This window comes from Panthera uncia (genome assembly GCF_023721935.1).
Source record: "Panthera uncia isolate 11264 chromosome B2 unlocalized genomic scaffold, Puncia_PCG_1.0 HiC_scaffold_24, whole genome shotgun sequence".
Lineage (NCBI taxonomy): Eukaryota > Metazoa > Chordata > Mammalia > Carnivora > Felidae > Panthera > Panthera uncia.
The window spans coordinates 17413540-17435694 of NW_026057580.1; the positions used below are offsets into that span (position 1 = coordinate 17413540).

The 22155-nt window shown below is 35.0% G+C and overlaps 1 protein-coding gene across 4 annotated transcripts in view; it reads right to left on the reverse strand.

Annotated features, from left to right (window-relative positions):
* MMUT (methylmalonyl-CoA mutase) overlaps positions 1–21051 on the reverse strand; it is a 38603-nt gene extending 17552 nt beyond the window's left edge. Inside the window, exons 1-9 of one of the 4 annotated variants that reach the window (XM_049653786.1) lie at positions 20926–21051; positions 16729–17153; positions 14829–15196; positions 11146–11303; positions 9179–9350; positions 7702–7950; positions 4851–4962; positions 3680–3795; positions 115–230 (exon numbers count right to left, since the gene is read on the reverse strand). In XM_049653786.1, the coding sequence (XP_049509743.1) occupies positions 115–230; positions 3680–3795; positions 4851–4962; positions 7702–7950; positions 9179–9350; positions 11146–11303; positions 14829–15196; positions 16729–17113 (1676 nt within the window). In that variant the 5' untranslated portion in view covers positions 17114–17153; positions 20926–21051. Of the gene's footprint in view, positions 1–114; positions 231–3679; positions 3796–4850; positions 4963–7701; positions 7951–9178; positions 9351–11145; positions 11304–14828; positions 15197–16728; positions 17154–17964; positions 18849–20903 lie in introns of those variants that run through there. The other 3 variants (XM_049653782.1, XM_049653785.1, XM_049653781.1) reach the window with 3 other exon arrangements.
* Between the last annotated feature and the right edge of the window lie 1104 nt (positions 21052–22155).

Consider the following 22155-nt stretch of genomic DNA (forward strand, 5'->3'; position numbering starts at 1 on the left):
ATCATGACCTGAGCTTAAATCAAGAGTCAGATGCTTAACCAACTGATCCACCCTGGCACCCCTAAATTGGTCAACTTCTGGTATTTGGAAATCTCCGAACTTAAATATCATCACCTTGCACGAGCTGCATCCACTGCAAGAGCCAAAATATTCCCGTCTCCACTGGCAGCACATGCAGTCAATGCAGCAAGACATCGTTCAGCCAAGGTTTCATCCCTGCTGGATTTGACCTTATGGAAAAGGTCAAGAAAAGGGTCAATTTACATGAAAAAAAGAACAAAACAGAGATCAGGAGATTAGACACTGATATACGTCATATGGAAATTGTTCCATAATCTTAACCACAAAAACAAAATAAAACAAAAGGAGAAAATAATATGTATCCTAGGTCTGATATTCATTCAATTTGTTCATTTACTCATTCAATAAACATTTAAAACAATACTGAATTCTGCATAGCCCTGATAAATCAGAAATACACAGGGCAATGATAAATAATACTGAAGCCTCTCTGAAGTAGTTAGTACATGCTACTTAGGCTTTACTAATGTAACAAGACATCAAAAACAAGTAGGTCTTTTATATGGAAGGCACACTAAAGAATAATAGTGACAAGGAAGAAAAAATAATAACAGATTACAACATAGAGAATATTTGTTATACATTGTTTTCCCTAGCTAACTAACAATATATTGGTAATAATATGTATGTATATTGTTTTTCTTCTTCTCAAAGAAAAAGAGAGATGATGAGAAATACTGCAGTGGAGACAGAAAGACCATGAAAAGCACAGTCAAAACCTTCTCCCCTCAGATCCTAGCTCTACTCTGCTCTGCCAACAATCTGCCTAAACAAAGTTACCTAAAATCCAATTTTCTACAAGTTTGCACCACCTATAAAAGAGTCTAAATATGATACTACTCAAGAAGCTACTAAAATCATATAATATCTATAAGCAGAAATGGATCAAAAATCTTACACTAAAGGCAAGGAAAAACCCAACTCCATTAACATTACCGAATTTCTCTCTTGCCTGAAATAAAGTTTAACATCATTTATGGTAAATGGAACGCCTCAAGCTGTAAGAGTGCAGAGTTAATAAAAGTGTAAAGTATAAGAGGGGATAAAAGGGCTTTTCCAAATATAATATATGTTGAGACTTTTGTGATGACTCAAAATAAAATGATATATCCTAAGGAGGACCTTTTAAAAAAGTGATAAAAATGTGAGAGAGGAGTTATTATCTTCTGCTTGAGGGTGAAAATGGAAATAATGCCATTAAGTGTAATAGAAAAATGGAAAATGATAGTGCTGCATGCAGTCTAACTGAACAAACTCTTATATTCCTTTTTTTTTTTTTTTAGAGAGAGAGCACACTGGAGTGGGGGAGAAAGGCAGAGGGAGAGAGAGAGGGAGAGAAAGAAAGAGAGAGAGAGAGAGAGACAGACAGAGATTTTCAATCTTAAGAAGCTCCACACTCAGTGTGGAGCCCGATGCAGGGTTCAATCCCACAATCCTAGGATCATGACCTGAGCTGAAATCAAGAGTCAGACGCTCAACCGACTGAATCACCAAGGTACCCATGATTCTTAAAGAATATCTAAACAGAATAGAGAAAAAAGTCGTATCTTAAACTATCACAGAGAAAGTAAACACAGAAAAAGCATTAATGATAACTAAAGAATTTCAAGTTTCTTGTGGACCACTTTCTTGTACCATACACAAAAATAAATTCAAAATGGATAAAAGACCTAAATGTGAGACAGGAAGCCATCAAAATCCTAGAGGGACACAGGCAGCAACCTTGATCATGGCCACGGCAACTTTTATAAGACATGTCTCTGGAGGCAAGGGAAACAAAAGCAAAAATGAACTATTGGGACCTCATCAAGATAAAAACCTTCTGCACAGTGAAGGAAAAAATCAACAAAACTAAAAGGCAACCTAAGGAATGGGAGAAGATATTTGCAAATGAAATATCGGATAAAGGGCTAGTATCCAAAATCTATAAAGAACTTATTAAACTCAATACCCAAAAAAATAAGTAATTGAGTTAGGAAATGAGAAGACATGAACAGACATTTCTCCAAAGAAGACATACAAATGGCTAACAGACACACGAAAACATGCTCAGTATCACTCAACATCAGGGAAATACAAATCAAAAACCACAATGAGATACCACATCACACCTGTCAGAATAGCTAAAATTAACAACTTGTGAAACAGCAGATGATGGTGACGATGCCAAGAAAAGAGAACCCTCTTACGCTATTGGTAGGAATGCAAACTGGTGCAGCCACTCTGGAAAACAGTATGGAGGTTCCTCAAAAAGTTAAAAATAGAACTACCCTATGACCCAGCAATTGCACTACTAGGTATTTATCCAAAGGATACAAAAATGCTGATTCAAAGGGACACATGCACCTCAACGTTTATAGCAGCACTATCAACAATAGCCAAATTATGGAAAGAGCTCAAATGTCCATCGACTGATGAATAGATAAAGAAGATGTACATATTTACACACACACACACACACACACACACACACACACACAATGGAGTATTATTCAGCCATCAAACAGAATGAAATCTTGCCATTTGCGACAACATGGATGGAACTAGAGTATATGATGCTAAGCAAAATAAATTAGAGAAAGACAGATACCACATGACTTTACTCATATGTGGAATTTAAGAAATAAAACAGATGAACACAGGGGAAGGGAAGGAAAAATAAAGTAAGATAAAAACAGAGGCGGAGGCACAACATAAGAGATTCTTAACTATAGAGAACAAACTGAGGGTTGCTGGAGGGGAGGTGGGTGGGGGATGGGCTAAATGGGTGATGGGCATTAAGGAGGGCACTTGTTAGGATGAGCACTGGGTGTTGTATGTAAGTGATGAATCACTAAATTCTACTCCTGAAATGAATACTACACTATATGTTAACTAACTTGAATTTAAATACAATCTAAGAAAAAAAATTCAATTTCTTGCTTTGGAAATAACAGTAATTACAAAAGCCAGAGATTAAAAGACCACGGTAGCTTCATACAAAATAAATACATAGATTATAACTATAAGAATGTTTTATCTATTTTAGTATTTCATATATTTTGATTCAGCTCAGTGAGAAATTGGCAGTAAAGCTAAGACAATAATCTAGTTTCAATTAAAATAAATTATTTCATTTACAAATGGTATCTTACTAAAGCACTATTAAAATGTATTTGAATTAAAAAAAAGAAAAAAACAGAAAGCAAATGATTCTTTCATAGTGGTATCAGGAACCATGGGCTAATGGAAACAAATCAGTGAGAAGCCCTGGGTTCATATACTCTGAACTTAATTTTTAGTTTTGAGTGAGTTATATAATCATTTAAGCCTTTGTTTTAATCTGTAATTTATGTGAGGTGTTATTACAGTGAGATTTTTAATAATAACATATAAGTATTACAGAGGCAGCTGTCTTGGTTTAAAATGAATTTGAGTCTTAGCTGTTCAATTATTTATTCTGGGCAAGTTTCTCAATCTCCCTTATCTTTAGTTTCCTTAACTTTAAAATGTTGGGAAATAATACCCACCTCATGTGGTTGTTGTAAGGATTAAACAAGACAATGTAAGGGTTTACACAATGCCCAGAAAGCACTCAAAAAATGATAGCTATCATTACCTTCTTGAGTTTTTCAATCTGCTTGTTACGCACTGATGTATTATCAATCGCCAGAACATCCACAGATTCTTCTTTTTCCAATTGGTACTTATTTACTCCAACAATCACTTCAGAACCTATCAATTTCCCAGAGGAAAATAATATGTAGATTCTATTCATAAATACTTCCATAATAGTAATGCTCTGATCATCACATACTTTGCTTATAAGGTTAATATTTTTAAATAGTATTCTTAAATCTTAATGAAACTTCAATATAGATCAGCAAATCACAACAAAATGGGGGTGAGAGGGGAAAGAACTGGTATATATCAGATCTCTTTAAGGGAGGATTTTTATTATTCTCTCAAACTATATACTTTCCCAGAGTTTCTGATAAATCCTCTTCTACAACTACAAAATTAAAATAATAGCAGCAAATAAAGATTTATAAGGGAGAGAATTAACATCCAATAATGTTTTCAATATATTCTTGTATTCTCTTACAGCCAATAGCTTTTAACAAAAAGTACTTTTAAAATCTGTAATAAACCAAAATTATAAAGATATTTCCTTAACATAATAAGAATATATTTTGCCTCAAACTACCAGATTATTACCATTTAAAGACATCCTGCCACCCAACTCTTCTCCTTATTTCCTTTTCAGAACTCATCACAATCTATTATTTTATTATGTGTTCACTTGCCCATTTTCTGTCTCTTTGTCACTAAAATGTAAACTCTAAGGGTGAAGAGATCATGTCTTTCCTGTTCACAGTTGTATCCCAGACATAATACAGTGCCCCAAATGGTAAATACTAAAAAAAAGTGTTCACTGACTGAATGAATAAATACTCCAATGCAGAGCACAATGACTAATAATACCATCTTCAAAACACTGGAGATACCCACTTACACATATACATACATACACACACACACACACGGGCATACCTCAACACATACTCTGTACATATGCTTGCCCATATGCATACATGCATGCAAAAATACAAACAGGAAGAGATAGATGATAGATAGATAGATAGATAGATAGATAAAGAAACATCTAAGTTTCATTTTTCTATTATTTTTGTTTTATTAACTATGTATGTTATCTTTAAACAGAAATTAATATTTCTTTTTAAATACAGTACTGGATTTCACATATAAACATTTTCATTTTATCTTACCAGAATCTATTCTTGCTTGCCTTCGGGCAGCACATTCTTCAATTCGAAGTTTAGGTATTCCTTCTGCTACAGCTTTGGCCATTCCACCCATCTCTTCAATTTCATGAATAAGCTATTAAGAAAAATAGATTAATAAAACTGGAAAAGAATATAATGATATTTTTATAAACTATACAAATTTGTTATGTTACATAATTACCAATATTACTAAAATCCTAAACTATTCTAGTGGTAAGTTTAATGTTTCATAAGAAAAGAATTAAGTTAACATCAAGAGCTTTTCTATAGTTAGGAGTGCCTGGCTGGCTCAGTCAGGGGGAGCATGCAACTCTTGATCTTGGGGTGAGTTTGAGCTCCATGTTGGGTGTAGACATAACTTAAATGAATAAAATAAATTTTTTTTAAAAAAAAAAAGGAAAAATGGGGTAACTGAGTAGCTCAGTTGGTTAAGTGTCTGACCTCGGCTCAGGTCATGATCTCGCAAATCATGAGTTTGAGCCCCACCTCGGGCTCTGGGCTGACAGCTCATAGTCTGGAGCCTGCTTTCACTTCTGTGTCTGCCTCTTTCTCTGCCTCTCCTCTGCTTGTGCTGTCTCTATTTCTCTCTCTCTCAAAAATAAAATAAACATTGTTTTTTTTTTTAAAGAGGAAAAAAGTTCCATAGAGTTAACAATATTGTACTGTATATTTGAAAGTTGCTAAGACAGTAGATGTTAAAAGTTCTTATCACAAGAAAAAAGAAATTGTATAACTGTGTGGTATGGAAAGTGACTAAACTTACTCTGGTAATCACTTTACAATTCATGCATATATCAAATCATCATGTTTTATATCTTAAATTAATACAATGTTATATGTCTGTTATATCTCAAAAAAGATAGAAATTATATATTTAAAGTTCAAAAGACAACAGAAAAACTAAGATGTATATCTGGAAGCACAAAACCTGTCACTCAGGTCTTAGGAGAAAACTAAAGATAACGTCAATAGTCTTTATTTTTAGTTACTTAAGTTTTCATGGATACATAAATAAATACTCTTTAAGGAATGTATTTCAAAATGCAACTTCATTTTTTATTTGATCAGCACAATAATAACATAACTCTACTGCTCCTGACACCAGCATACATCTAAACCTTCAATCACAGCCTTATTTATACATGAGGTGGTGGGAAAATGAATGGTGGAATGGTATATGACACAGCAGAAAGGAACAAAGTAAAACTTGTTTTTTTCCAGAAGAATTCAAGAAATTAGAATTTGTGTTGAAGCCAAAGCTAAGATAGGAAGCTAAAAAGAGGAAGACTACTTGAGAATTTAGAACGATCCCTCTCCCATTCTGTCAGGACAACCAAAGCTTACATCTGCAAAAAACAGACCAAAGTTTATCTCTGTAGAAAAGCAATGGGCTATCAAACACCAAGTACATAGAGAGGCAAGAGTAAGATATCTTGATATAAAAACCTGTATTCTGAATAATAAGATTAAAGACAAAAGGCACACAGAGAAAAGAGACAATACAGGATAGAGAAGAAAACTTCAAAAAATATAATATCCTCAGAAAAAAAGATTATATTCTATATTAATGAAACAAGTAACATAACACATAAAACATAGAAAACAAAATGAGCTTTTGGAAATTAAAAATATGATATATGAATTTTAAAGTGAGTAAAAATTTAAAGTTGATGACTCCCTAAGAAAACAAAACAGAATCTCAAAGATGAGTTATAGAACAGAGAATAGAGAATAGAGAATAGAGTTATAGAAAGAGAATGACAGAAAAAATGGCAGGGACAAAACTATCAAAAAAATAACACAAGACAATTTTCCAGAGTTATGAGAATATGAAAAATAGGCCAGATAAAAAATGCCCACCAAAGGTCTAGTCCAATATAGGAAAAATATACACATCAATGTCCCCCAACTCAAAAATAGAGATCCTAAAACTGTTAGAAAGAAAGGTCCTGAGAGTAGAAATAGCATCAGATTTCTAAACAGAAATATTAGAAGCTAGAATAAAAAACAGATCAATGTTTACAAACTCTCAAATGAAAATAATTTCAGACAGACTATCAACCAAATACCAGAGTAGAATAAAGACATTTTCAAACATCCCAAGTTTCATATAATTCATCACCTATGTACAACTTCTGAGAGGTTCCTATGAGGTATCGTTCAAAATAACAAGGGATAAATCAACAGAGATAGACACAGCATTCAGGATACAGATTCAACATAGCAGAGGTGAAAAGAATTCCCAGGATAATGACAAAGGTTAGTCAAAGGACTGCAATGGTCAGCAGGTCTAGAGAGAAACTAGTCTAAATCAAATGACAGCACTGGAGGACTTCAGAAGGATGTATACTATTGAGATGTAATTATATTGGTAGTATTATGAGACAAAAGAAAGAAGAGGTAAGAATCAGCTAAAACACTAAACTACCATACTACAAAGCAATAGGTAATGACTAAAATTGATGGAATTAGAACTATTGTATATGTATAATTTTTAAATATGGAGATAAAAACAAACAAAAAAGATGTATTTGATTCAAAGAAGCAGGAAAAAAAGCAAGTAGAAGACAAAGGACTGCTTTTTTATGTTACAGCCTTTTAATACTAATACTCTTTTTAACTCTTTGAATAAAATACTTTAATACAAATACAATTATATTTTTAAATTATGTCTCAGTTTTGTATACTAGAAGGTCAAACCTAAAATTTTTTTCTCTCGAACATTTTATAAATCTTGATATAAATCTATGATTTGATTTACATATCAAAATACCTACAAACCTTTATAAATCTGTAAATCTTAAAACCAAAATTTCAAAGAGGAGAAACTGACCTTCAAGGCAGCGTCATAAACATCATTCGTGAGAGATTCCATCATATAGGAACCTCCCCAAGGATCAGCCACTTTGGGAATCCCAGATTCTTCTTGAATAATGATTTGTGTATTCCTGGCAATTCGGGCACTTTTCACAGTTGGCAAACCCAAGGCTTCGTCAAAAGAATTTGTGTGCAAAGACTGAGTCCCTCCAAACACTGCCGCCATTGCTTCTACTGCAGTACGAATGATGTTATTATAAGGGTCCTAAAACATTTAGAGAAAAGCAAAAAGTCAAAACAAGGGGACAACTGATAAAGGATGCTATGATTAAGCAGTGGCTACTGTGTACTTACTTTGCCAATGCCTACATTAGGCTTCAGAATATCCAACAAATTAAGACGAATTAGTAAACAAGCCAGACTTAATAGGCACTCAATAAATGATTTATTAATAAGTGATTAATAAACAGATGAACAATGAATCCAGATAAGAAATCTGGATTCATTCTGTTCCTGATTATGATTGGGGCAAGGCATTGGACCTTTCTGAACTTTAGCTGCCTTAGCTGTAAAAATGAGGAGGTTAAGACAAAAATGATTATTAAAGTTCCTTCCAATCCTGAAATCTCTACTTCTCCATTTATAAGGACCTGAAGCAATATTTAATAGATATATTAGTTTTTATTTACTTTTAGGTGTATAAAAGAAATGTAGCTTTAAAGTTATGAATTATTTTTAATATATCAAAATAATTTTATATGTAAAGAAAATGCATGAAAAAAGATCAGTTTTTTAATAGAATGAAATTAAATTATGCAAATGAAAATAGCATTTAAATGGTATGTTTGCATGCATATTTATTTAAACTAAAATAAATATAACTAAAATAAATAATATAGATGCACAAATTTTTAATTAGGTGATTTTATGTTAAGAATTTTTAACTCTTGGGGTGCCTGGATGGCTCAGTCGGTTGAACATCCAACTCTTGATTTCGGCTCAGGTAATGATTTCACGGTTTGTGAGATTAAGCCCCACAGTGGGTTCTGTGCTGTCAGTGGGGAGCCTGCTTGGGATGCTATCTCTCCCTCTCTGTCTGACCCTTCCTCGTTTGTATGCTCTCTTTCTCTCTTTCTGAATGAATAAATATTAAAAAAATAATTTAAACTCTTAAAATTATTTAAGGCGATATTAACTAAGTTGTGGTTTTTACTTCTTCCTCATCATATTTTTTCTTTACTTTTAAAAAGGTAAAACAGCACTGCATACAAGCTAACGTTTAAATGATTTTATATTATTCACCACTAGAGGGAGCCAACTTCATTTATTATAATACATGCGTAAAAACCATCAATGTGCATTATGCTTTAGAAAAATTATAATTTTCAAATATTAACAGATAGCTTCTTAAACCTACTTCCTGACTATGCTATCTTGCTTGTAAGACAATATATGACTTTACTAAAATTCTACACTTTAAATTATACACATACCTGCTCAGTAAGTGACCATCCTGATGTCTGACAATGAGCCCTTAGAAGAAGAGATTTAGAGTTTTTAGGCTGAAACATTTTCTCTATTAAGTGAGCCCAGAGTCTTCTCCCAGCTCTCATTTTTGCTATTTCCATATAAAAGTTCATCCCAATTCCCCAGAAGAAAGACAACCTAAAATAGTAATGTTAAGTCCATTATTTGATTATACTTAACAATCTAAAATGGAAAATAAAACTAATTGTACCACACACTAAACAAAACAGCATCCACATTTTAATTTCAAACAACTTAATCTGAATTAAAATCAAAGCATAAGCATATATACATAAGTAACTTTAAACCTAACAGATAAAAGTACAGTTTTAGGCACACAGAAGAAATAGCTCTGGTTATCTGCTTCAGGTAGAAATTATTCACTTCACAGTTGGTCTTCTATAGAAAAGAAGTTCCTCTTGTGTCTTTAAATATAGAATGAATCACTATCCAAAAATAAATACTTCAAGAATAACCAATATGTAAGTCAGGGGTAACCCATGAAGGGAATAAAACCACAAACTTGTGGTTTTGGATAGCAAGAAAGTTTTCCTGTTGTTTTGTTTTGTTTTGTTTTGAAAGAATTATAGTATATTTGGTCTAGGAATGTATTTCTCCAATTGCCCCCAAACCCACTACTCCTTTTTATCTTATATTCTGTCACTGATTTACACATTTAGTTTACTTGCCCATGCCGAAAGGCAGAAAGGCTGTGTTTCTTCAAATAAAACAAGGTGAGCCTTAATTAAGCTAAAAACTAGTAAAATTTTTTGATATGCCCTTGGAAGAAATTGTTAACATTGCACTCCTCAAATATTTGTCTCAGGATACTTTTTCACTCTTAAAAATACTAAAGATCCCAAAGAATTTTTATTTGGATAATATCTATCAATATTGTATATATTAATTCATTTAGAAACAGTAAACATACATGTTAACAAAAGTAACATTTTTATGAAAAGCAATTACTTTGCTAAAATAAAAAAAATTGTAATAAAAAAGTCACTATTTTACATTTTTGCAAATCTAATGTGTGGCTTAAGGGAAGACAGTTGGAATAAGTATCTGCTTTCTACATTCAATCTATTGCAACATCACATATCATGTAGCTTCTGCAAAATAATGTACACTCTTGAAATAATGAAAGTGGTAAAGGCACATAAAGTTTAATACAATCATGAAAACAATTTGACCTGAAAGATCCCAGGAAGGGTTAGTTACCCTGAGGGGTCCTTAGACCACACTTTGAGAACTGCTGTCATAATATGTATGCAACAACCTCTGATATAGAGTCTATGAACTCGCTGAGGGCAAAAGTCATGTTTTTACAAATTTTATTCCCAGCACGTAAGTAAGTTTGTGCTTGGCCCAGAGCAAAACTTAGCAATTACTCATATGTCCAATTTTTAATCACCAAATTTAAACAATTCTTAAACTTCAATCAAGTATATTTTTTATATAAATTTATTAATAAGCTGTTTTAAAACAGAAATGTTTAATAGCACTGTGAATTCCAAAACACTTAAATTACAAGTGCAACAGAAAAAAATGTAATAGATGACTTCTTTTTAAAATGGAAAAATAAAGAATAAAAGTCAATATCATTTATATGTTTACAGTTTAATTGTCAAAATACGCCAGTTAACTGTGTTCTGTGAACAACTGAAAAACAAGATTCCTCTCATTTACCAAGAAGTAGAGTAAAATTTAATTCTAATTTTTAATTGTAAACAGTATTGGCTTATTCTCTTATTATTACTCCAATAAAACATAAGAGAAAAAAATAAAAAAATAAAAAAAATAAAAAATAAGAGAATCTAGTATGACATTTATATACACAAATTCATTTTATCAATATATTTACTATATACTCATAAATTGGTCCTAAAAATTTTCCTAACACTGAAACAATCTCTGAGGTCAATTTACTCACCTTGGTGCAAATTCATCAATTGTCAGACCAGCTTGGAGTCCAGTTCTACAGTATTCCAACCCATCTGCTATAGTATAGGCCAGTTCCAGAATGGCATCAGCCCCTGCTTCCTGCATATGGTATCCACTAATTGAAATTGAATTAAATTTTGGCATGTGCTACATAAAATAATAAAAAATACAACAGTGAATAAAAAATTTTAAAGGTTCTCTATTAAACTCATTTTCTAAAAGACTATTATTTTCTAAATGATGTTCAACTCAGATACACTAAGTAGTCTTTACCATTAACTGTAAATATTTAATGCTTACTTTGTTATATTTAATTCACTCCTCAATTTGAGTGGTGATTCAATGAACCATTGTAAAATTTGCACCTGTTTTATTTTTCTGGTGAAAAAGAATTTGCAGTAACCATTCTTTAGAGTCAAAGTTTAAACTCTGAAATTAATTAGCTAAAAGTAGGAATGAACCTTTAGTCCGAAAACTGAATAAACATCTTTAATTCCAAACCAAGGACTGTGACCTCTTAAGAGATCCTAAGATCTCATAACTTTGGGCTAATCTTCTAAGGATAAATACATTTAAGTTTTACTAGTTATCAATTTTCTTGTTTGAAGTTCTTTTTGAAGTCACTGAAAATGACTACATACTGAAATAAAACAGGATTAAGATACATGGATTAGAAATCAAAGACTTCAATTGGATTTACTGTGATATTTAATGCTAAGCATATCCCAGACAGGTTCTTTCTTGCCAAATCACTAAAAAGATGGCATTTCTACCATTCCCCTAAAATTTATTAGAGAGGGTACATAGCACAAATATTCTGCCAAGCCCCAAAATTATCCTCCTTCCCAAGAATTGGCCAAATAAAATAATAAAAGCTAAATCACAGAAACTGAGTATGGTAGTTAAGAACATGGGCTCTAGAGTCAAAGTACTCAAAGTCTAGTTGATGGCTAGTGTCAGTTAACTAGTCATAAGGCTACAGGCAAGATTCTCAACCTAGTTATTCCCTGGTTTCTTAAAATATAAAATAGAGGTACTTCCTCATGGAGTTGCTGTAGGATTAAATGAAATGACTCACCTAAACCACTTAGTATTATTCCAGTACGGAGGAAGCATTCAAAAAATGTTACTTGCTGTTGCTAATGTATGCTATGGACTATCTGTAATTTACATTTTTTAATACTTATAATTAACCAAAAGGTCTTGAAAAATGTTCCATTGCAAAAACAGTAAGGGAACTGAATTACATGGAATTGAGAGACAATTTGAGTGCATTTAGAGCTTATAAATAAGAAGCAACGACAGAAGCAGGTGCCTCTCTACAAAGAGATTTTAGTAGCAGAATTTCTTTAAAAATAATAGAAATATTGGAATATTAGAATATTATTCAGCCTTAAAAAGGAGGTTAATTCTGATACATGGTACAACATGGATGAGTCTTGAAGACATTATGCTAAGTGAAGTAAGCCAGTCACAAAAAGACAAATACTTTATCATTCCACTTATATGAGGTACCTAGAGTAGTCAAATTCACAGAGATAGAAAGTGGAACGACAGTTTCCAGGAGCTGGAGGGAGAGGAGGATGGGGAGTTATTATTTAACAGGCACAGAGTTTCAGGTTTGCGAGACGAAAAGAGTTTTGGAAATGGATGGTGGTGATGGTTGCACAACAGTGTGAATATACTTAATGCCACTGAACTGTACACTTCAAAAGAGTGAAGATGGTAAATTTTACATTGTGTATTTTTCTACAATTAAAATTTTTTAAAAATAGAAAAGTTTACAGTTTACAAAGTACTTCAATGTAACATTATTTGATCAGTATGTGAAACCAGAACTTTTACACTTACGTGAAGGATTATATAAAACAATTTTGAACTTGCAGATGACATTAGGACCTTCCAAAAGGGGAAATGCCCAAGTACATAATAGCACAAACTAAGCAACCTGCTACCAACTATTCAATTCTCTCCTCTCTTCCCGTAATACCTGAACTGTAAATGCAGAGTGCCGATTTGCAAGAACTGTACTTCCAATCTCCTCTCACTACTGTGTGTGTCCATTGAGATAGTGGAACTTTCATTTGTTCCTTCTGGAAATTCACCTTAAATCAGAAGAGCTGCCCCCCTCCCCATGCCAAACACATCCAGCCCACCTACTTCCTCAACCGTAAGGTAGCACAAGGTAAAAGGAACCCTAATGACTGCGGAGCAACCCTACAACCAAGCTCTTGATAACCTACTTTCCAACTTCTTTCATATGAAAGAGAATCGACTCCTGTTTAGTTAAAGCTACTGCTATCTTTGTACGTGTGTTTGTCATATAAGTCAGTCAGAGAAAGACAGATATCATATGTTTTCACTCATATGTAGAACTTGAGAAACAACAGACCATAGAGGAAGGGAAGGGGAAACGATAGTTTCAAACAGAGAGGGAGGTGAACCCATAAGAGACTCTTAAATACAGAGAACAAACTGAGGGTTGATGGGGGGAGGAGGGGAGGGGAAAATGTGATGGACATTGAGGATGCCATTTGTTGGGATGAGCACTGGGTGTTATATGTAAGCGATGAATCATGGGAATCTACCCCCGAAACCAAGAGCACACTGTATACACTGTTGTTAGCTAACTTGACAATAAATTATATTAAATAAATAATAAATACATAAAAAACACACACACAAAACCATTCTTCTAACTTTTCTGTAAGGTTTAAAGTATTCAAAATAAAAAGTTTTGGGAAAACTGAAAAAATAAAAATAAAAAATAAATGTAATCCTGCACATATGGTCTTGAAATTGAAAAGGGCGATAAAAATATACAATTCTATACAATATAGTTCACAGGGACAAACGAGATCTATGAAAAGACATAAAATTGCAAAGTGTAAAAGCTGAATATCAAATGAGAAGAGTAGGCAATGCTTGCAAGAGTTCTGAGGTAATAGCAATTACAAGAAATAAAAGAGATTTTTTAAAAAAAGGTTTCATGGTAGAGGAGAGACTGGCCTTTTGCCATGAAATAATACAGTCTAACTTTAAGGTAGGTAAAGAAACAGAGAGCATTGTCAGCAAGAAGCAGAGTGTAAATGATGAGGGAAAATACATATTAGTTACTCGGAGGAAAATGAAGTTTTATGTTTCCCAGTGGAGGGATTGTTGCTAAGATAGGAACACTGCAAGAACCTTCTTTTTCCACCACTCTGATTGGGGAAGATAAACCTAACACAGGAGTGAAATATCAGGGACCACATTGTGGATGCAGGTATAAATGACATCTTCTAATCTAGTTTCTAATAGAAATACAGCTGATATTTTGATCTCCAACTGTCAGACACAAGTATGCACTTCAAAACTGAATCTGAACTCTGGTAAGAAACAAAGTATAAATTATGAGCCCTCCCTGATTCTAACAACTATCAGAGGATACAAATTTAAAAATAAGTAAAATACAGTAAATGTCTAATGCCAAGATTCCTATAGGTAACAACACACTATGAGTACATTGAAAGCAAAAAAGACGAACTAGCAACACACATAAACATAAAACCCACACTCTGACTTTATACTATTATTCAGACTCACTTATCAAATTCAAATTAGGTTATGATATTTTATAAAAATTCCTGCATCTAAAGAAGGAAAGCAAAACCCACAAGAAGCAGAAAATACCTTTGCTGTATATTGGAAGATGTCAGCAATAATTTTCATGGATGGTTCTGGAGGAAAAATATAAGTATTTCTGACCATAAATTCCTTTAGTATATCATTTTGGATTGTACCAGTGAGTTTCTCTTTAGGTACACCTTGTTCTTCTCCAGTTACTATAAAAGTCGCAAGAACTGGAATAACTGCTCCATTCATGGTCATGGAAACTGACATTTTTTCTAAAGGAATTCCATCAAAAAGAATTTTGGTATCTTCCACAGTGTCAATAGCAACACCAGCCATTCCAACATCACCACGAACTCGAGGATTATCTGAATCATATCCACGATGTGTCGCCAGATCAAAGGCAACTGATAATCCCTGCTGACCAGCTAAACACACAAAGGAAAAACAATGTAGAATTAAAGAGTCTGGCATCAAAGTAAACTGATTTATGTTAACACTACTAACGGTGTCGATTCAGCTCATCATAGGATACTTTTATAACAAACATTATTTTTATGCTTATACATGTCAGAACAAATTTAAATAAAGACACTTCATCTCCTAAACTGTTTTCCCATATGGCAAAATGTACAAACTGGGTTCCAGAACAAAAAGAACAAAACATCTCACTATCTTATGTCTATTTGAGGACTTTTTTAACCTTGTTTTTTTTAATAACTTCAACTTTGTATATCTTAATCCCCTTAACCTATTTTGCCCTTATCTTAACAATTTTAGGTAAAAAAATATTTTTTTAAGTTTATTTATTTGTTTTTAGAGAGAGAGCACATGTGCACATGAGCAGGGTAAGGGCAGAGAGAGAGAGAATCCCAAACAGACTCTGAGCTGTGACCACAGAGCCAGATTCAGGGCTCAACCTCAACAATCTGAGATCATGACTTGAGCCGAAATCAGAGTTGGATGCTTAACCAACTGAGTCACCCAGGCGCCCCTCAGTAAAAATACTTTCTAAGATTCATGAAAAGATCTGGCTGTTCACAAATAGTTAACATAACTTGGTATTTGTATGCTCACTTATTTTTATTCTTGTGTTTAATATGGTCATAACAAGATGTCTTGGCTATTCAAATATTCTGGAAAACAGAATTATAAACACCATGCAAAAAACAATAAAAATAGTTTACACTAAATATGAGATCCTCCATCTGCAATATAAATGTACAGATCCTCAAATTTAGCAAACAATATAATTTTAATATAGATCAGAAAGAAATAGTAGTTAATATGATTTTTAGAGACCTAAGTGCCAGATTGCACTAAATATATTTGTACATTATCATTTGTTTATTACTTTCTTTAAACCATTTAAACCATGTCCTCTTTAATTCCTATCCTAACAATGTTAAGTAAAAACTCAAAGAGGGATGCCTGGGTGGTTCAGTTCATTGGGCATTTGACTGTTGATTTGGGCTCAGGTCACATTCTCATGGTTTGTGAGTTCAAGCCCCGCATTGGGCTCTGCACTAGCAGTGAGCGTGAAGCCTGCTTGGGATTCTCTCTTCCCCTTTCTCTGCCCCTCCCTTGCTCACACACATTCTCTATTTCTAAAAAAATAAAAATAAATTTAAAATAAAAAGAAATAAACTTTAATTTTAAAAAAGCTTCTCAAAGAAAAAGCCAATGTCTCTCATGTCATATGAGTTTAACTAATTCCTTTTTATGTAACATGTATGTAACTGCTATTGGCATTCAAGAATTTAGCACCCTATTCTGGATCACTCATTTTTTTGACCACGGAAGTTGAAAAACATTCATATTTCTCAGAGTATAGTCTTAACTACAAAATTATAAAGTGACTATCATTTTTACAGAGATCAACCAGTCTCCCTTCAAAAGAAGCCAGGAACAGGAAATGTATGGTTGATCATAAATATAATGTTTTGCATAAAAATCTCACCCTTAATATTGTCTTTATAGAACTTATTGCTTTCTTCCACAGTACTAAAACCAGCGTACTGGCGGATGGTCCAGGGCCTAAAGGTGTACATGGTGGGATACGGTCCACGTGTGAATGGCTTCACTCCTGGAAGTTCTTCAGGTAAGTCATTGGTATCCCTGCTAGAATATAAGGGTTTTATGGAGATCCCCTCTGGAGTATGCCATATCAGGTCTTCTGGGTTTTTGCCTTTCAACTGCTTTTTGGCCAGGGCAGCCCATTCTGGATGAAGGGGTTGTTGCTGGTGCAGAAGTCTCCGCCATATAAGCCTGGATCCTGATGACTCTTTGAGCTGCTTCAGGTGATGAGGTGAAAGCAAAAGAAGCCAAGTCTTAGCCCTCAACATGATGGAGCATGGAAAACACCTAAAAGGAACACGAACTGGCCTAGAAAAAGAAGTACAGTATATATGTGTTTACAAAAGCCAAATGGGAACTATTGGTGAGAAGGGAAAAAAAGGCATTTTAGTATGATTTCATCTCTTCTTTCCTGCTTCCTATACCTGATAATTCGTAACGTTGGATCTTTTTCTCCACAATTACTATCATTGTTCTAGTCTTCTAACTCAATACTTTGTTAGCTGGTTTTACTGGCCAGCCTTAGGGTCTCTAGTCCATTCTACACACTGACACCAATGCAAATATGGTCATGTCACACTTCACTTAGGATTTTTCAAAGGTTCTGCATTATTTAGAGGATAACATACAGCCTCCTTATTTCTCCATTGAAAACATTTTTCACATCTACTTTATGACACTCATTGTGTTGGGTGCTGGAGATAATAGTGGAGAACAAGAGAAATAGGCATTCAAGGTCTCTATGCCCTGATCACTGCTTACTTCTCAGACTCATCACTCTTCCAGAAATACTGGATAACCTATAGCTCCCTGCTTGTATCAAAGTTCCGTGATTTGCTCTTGCTCTTCCATCTACCTAGAATGTTCTTCTTTGGCTAATCTGGCTAAGGCATCATCTCCAATACGCAGGGCTTTCTACATGCCAGGCACTGCTACAAGGGCTTTACACAGAGTAGCAATTTTCATCCTCACAACACCACCAAGATAGGTACTAATGTTATCCCCATTTTACAGATGAGAAAACTGAGACACAGAAGAGCCAGCATTTAAACCTAGGCAGCACTAGGTTTCAAAGTCCTAGCATTTAAATAATATATTCAAAGATTTTCCCTGAACTCACATGCTGGGCTAAATGACCTCTTCAGTATTCCATACCACAGCACTGTTTCTCTCTTTAGACATCTGTCATCTCCCACACTACAACATATTAAAATACTGTTTTTAACTTTTATATAAAATATATTAAGGTGTATAAAATTATACACATATATACATATTTCTCTGCTAATTTATTAACTGACCCAACATTAGAGCTGTATATTCCTAATAACTAGCACAGTCTTACACTAAGTGACTAAGTCTGATTTCACCATTTTACACATAGAAATTAAGATCCAGAGAAATAAATGAGTAAAGAAATTGGATCAAAATTCCACTGTTCATCTGAATTACGTAAATACTTGCTAGAGTCATACAGCTTCAACATATAGAGCCTAGTATTTTAAAAGGTTTGGGGATGCAAATGTTATTAATATATTCATCATGCTCTATAATGTATAAAGTAACAAGTAAAGTGAACTTAAAACTCTATTTTCTATACCATCTCTTACCTATCAATTTAATGAAACTTAAAGGAAAATAAGAATACTCAACATTTGTTAGAGGGTTGTGAAACAAAAGAGAAACCACTGGTGGGAATATAAACTGCTTTAATTACTTTGGAAAGCAAATTGGCAATATGCACAAAAAGTGTCAGGACTGATTATGCCATTCCACTGAGGAACAACACTCCTAGGAAAGTTACCATATAAAAATGCATGTTTCCTATAGTTTTATTTGTAATAAAGAAAATTTAGAAACATCTTCAATGTCTAACAATGTAGGAATAAGTGAATAATAGTATATACAAGTGATAGAATTTTACATAGCTATTAAAATATATTTAGAAAAACGGGGCGCCTGGGTGGCACAGTCGGTTAAGCGTCCGACTTCAGCTCAGGTCACGATCTCGCGGTCCGTGAGTTCGAGCCCCGCGTCAGGCTCTGGGCTGATGGCTCGGAGCCTGGAGCCTGTTTCCGATTCTGTGTCTCCCTCTCTCTCTGTCCCTCCCCCGTTCATGCTCTGTCTCTCTCTGTCCCAAAAATAAATAAAAAACGTTGAAAAAAAAAAAAAAAAGAAAATGGACAAAACCAATTTTTAATGTCAGAAGTCAGAAGAGTGGTTACTCATGGCAGCTAGTGCAGAAAGCAAACAAAAGAGGTGCTTTGGGGTGATGGTCTTGCTCTGAATGCTGATTATATAGATGTATTCGGTTTGTGGAAATTCATCAAATTGTACAATTATATGCACTTATATATACATAATATACTATTATACATAAGTCAAATTTAAAATATGTTATGCAGTTTCTTTAAAAAGGAGACAGGCTCAAAAAGTATTAAGTGAGGGGTGCCTGGGTGGCTCAGTTGGTTAAGCGTCTGACTTGGCTCAGGTCATGATCTCACGGTTCATGAGTTCGAGCCCTGCATGGGGTTCTGTGCTGACAGCTCAGAGTCTAGATGGAGCCTGCTTTGGATTCTGCGTCTCCCTCTCTCTCTGCTCCTCCCCCACTCATGTTCTGTCTCTCAAAAATAAATAAACATTAAAAAAAATCTTTTAAAAAAAAGTATTAAGTGAAAGAATCAGGATAAAACATTGTAAATGCAGTATGTTCAACTGGGTACAAAGTACACAGAACAAAATGTAAAAAGAAATACAACAAAACAATTCCCTTTATTCTTTTAAAGCTACTATGATTTTTACTCTATTATATCCATGGGGTCCTTGTCATCCATCTTCTTGCAAGCATAATGCAAGCATAAACTACATGTACTAGCTTAAAAATAGGTGAGAGAAATAATTTATAACTGAAACATTACAGCAATGACATAAAAGGTAATTTGAAAACTGCCTGATATGAGATTGTAGACAAAATATATCACACTCATTTGCCTAAAATACTGGTTCTCCAAACCTGGACAAATGATAGGAAAGAGCCCTCTATTTAGTGACTTCCAGAAAATCACATGGCAAATTCCAGAAAATCAAAGGCTGGAAACAGACATCACAACTACTACTGATGGCAACAGGACTTCTGACCTTTTCTCGCCATAAAGAGGCTTCAAGGATCCAAAGAAAAAACATGTAAAACAAATATAAGTTACTGATGATTACAATATGTTAAAGAGTAATGATGAAGCCCATCCCTACTGACCCTCCCAAAATATGGGTAAAATACCTACCGTTCTGAATCAAATAACTCTCAAGTTCTGTTAATATGTGGTTCCACATTAATACTTTAGGAAAGGCTAACCACCTTCAATCAATGTTCAACCAATTTGGGTTGGAGATGACAAGACACAGCATGCAAATTGTATTTAATATTAGCATAAGTATATCATTAAATATTAGAAAATGATGGGAGAAAATCATCAAGTGATTTAAAACTTTACACACATACACACACTATCCAAGGTTTCCAGCGTCTCAAAGATTGCTCTTTCAAGATAAAACAGAACAAGTTAGTAAACTATAATTTTATGCTAATTTAGACCTCTCTTTCCTATTTCTCCTCTTACCCTTAACTCCACAAGTATACACAAAGTCACTTTCAGTCCTCCACCTTTTACAAACAACCTCACAGTAACAAGAGCTGCAGCCTAGAAGAGAGACAGCTGTGGCGCCCGCGCACCCCTCTGCAATCTTGCAAGCGCCCTCTGCCTAGCGGCATCTCGGGGTTTTCGGGTACCCGGGGGAAGATGGCGACATGGCCCCCGAGGCGAACTAACACCTTCTTTCCGGAAGTACCTCCGAATTCCCACTGATCACGCTGAAGAGAAGTCGGTCGAGACTTTAAACCCAAGAAGATAGGGGAGAGCGGGATGCCGTCACAGTGGGAAGGTAAATAAGGAAGTCGGGAGGAGAAAAAGGACAGGCTCAGAGGACAAGTATAAATGGGGAGAGAGGAGTCAGAAGAATAGAGGGCAGTGAAAGGTGACATCCCTAAATACACAGTCTTACTCACGGCCTGCCTGTCTCAGACCTCGGCTGTGAGAGACGGCGGTTGGGCTTCGGACCACCCAGCCCTAGAAGTCAAAGATCCACACAGCTGAGCCCCTCACGGAGCTTGCGCAAAAGTCAGCTGGAGGAGTCAGGGGGTGTAGGCGGACACCGCCCACCCTGCAGCCAATCTCGTCGCGCTCCCGTGGGCGCGCCTCTGATGACGTTAGGGGGGGCTAGAATGCTCGCCTCTCTACTCCCGGGTTTCCGGTTTCTACCCGCCCACTTCCGGGCCTTGTTGATTCTCAACGGTTTTGGCGCCAATTGCTTAGAGCTTGGCCTCCTGGAGCATTCAGTAGGCACCTTTGGTGAGTAATGAACGCTTTTTATCGGCCGGTGCGTCCAGCTTGCGGAATGAGTTTTGTGGCCAGTGCGATTATGGCAGTCTCCGCGGCTTGTATTTCGGGAGCGTGAGATGATTTTCCAGTGAGAGGGAAATCACTTTTGGGGCCAAGGATTGAACTGTGACTGGCGAGGCCGGAGTGAAGCCACGCCTGGCTCCTCAGTTCCTCCTTTCCCCAGTTCATCTTCCTCCTCGTTCGTTTTCCACAATATCCTGCGGCGCATCTTGGGGCGAAGTGCAGCTGTAGAGATTAGTATCTTTGGGCACTAAGGTAACTTCGGTCGGCAGCGTTGCTATCCCGAGGCATTTGTCAGGAGGTAAACATAGAGTATTTTTGTGTTTTGCCAGACTTGGCGCTCGCCCTTTGTGCCTATATAGAGCCCTAGATGAGAGAGTTGGTTTCCACGAATTTCAGCAAACCGATAAGGAAAACAGGACAGCGTAGGAGGCCTCCCTGTTTCCTACAGAGTAAGGGTAAATTCTTTACTGCAGTATAGTGTCTGGCCGCAAACCACCGTTCCAGTCTTATTTCTGTCCCATTACTCAGTCTTATTTCTGTCCATTACTCCCATACACATTAAAATATCGCTGCATTTTTCCCTGTCCCTGAACAGACCAGTTTCTTTTAAACTGTTCTACCATCAGGCTTTTGCTGTTTTCTCTCAAATACTTCATTCCTGGTCCTTCTGGCTAAATATTTCAAAATGTAACTCACATGTTACTTTTTTTTTTTTTCTGCATAGCATGTAGCATTCTTCCCCCACCCCCACACACATCAATTCGAGTCATTCACTTATTTGTCTTTTCTAGCTTTTTCACATGGTATGTAATTTTATATAGCAATTGTTTTCATATCTGTCTCTACCCACT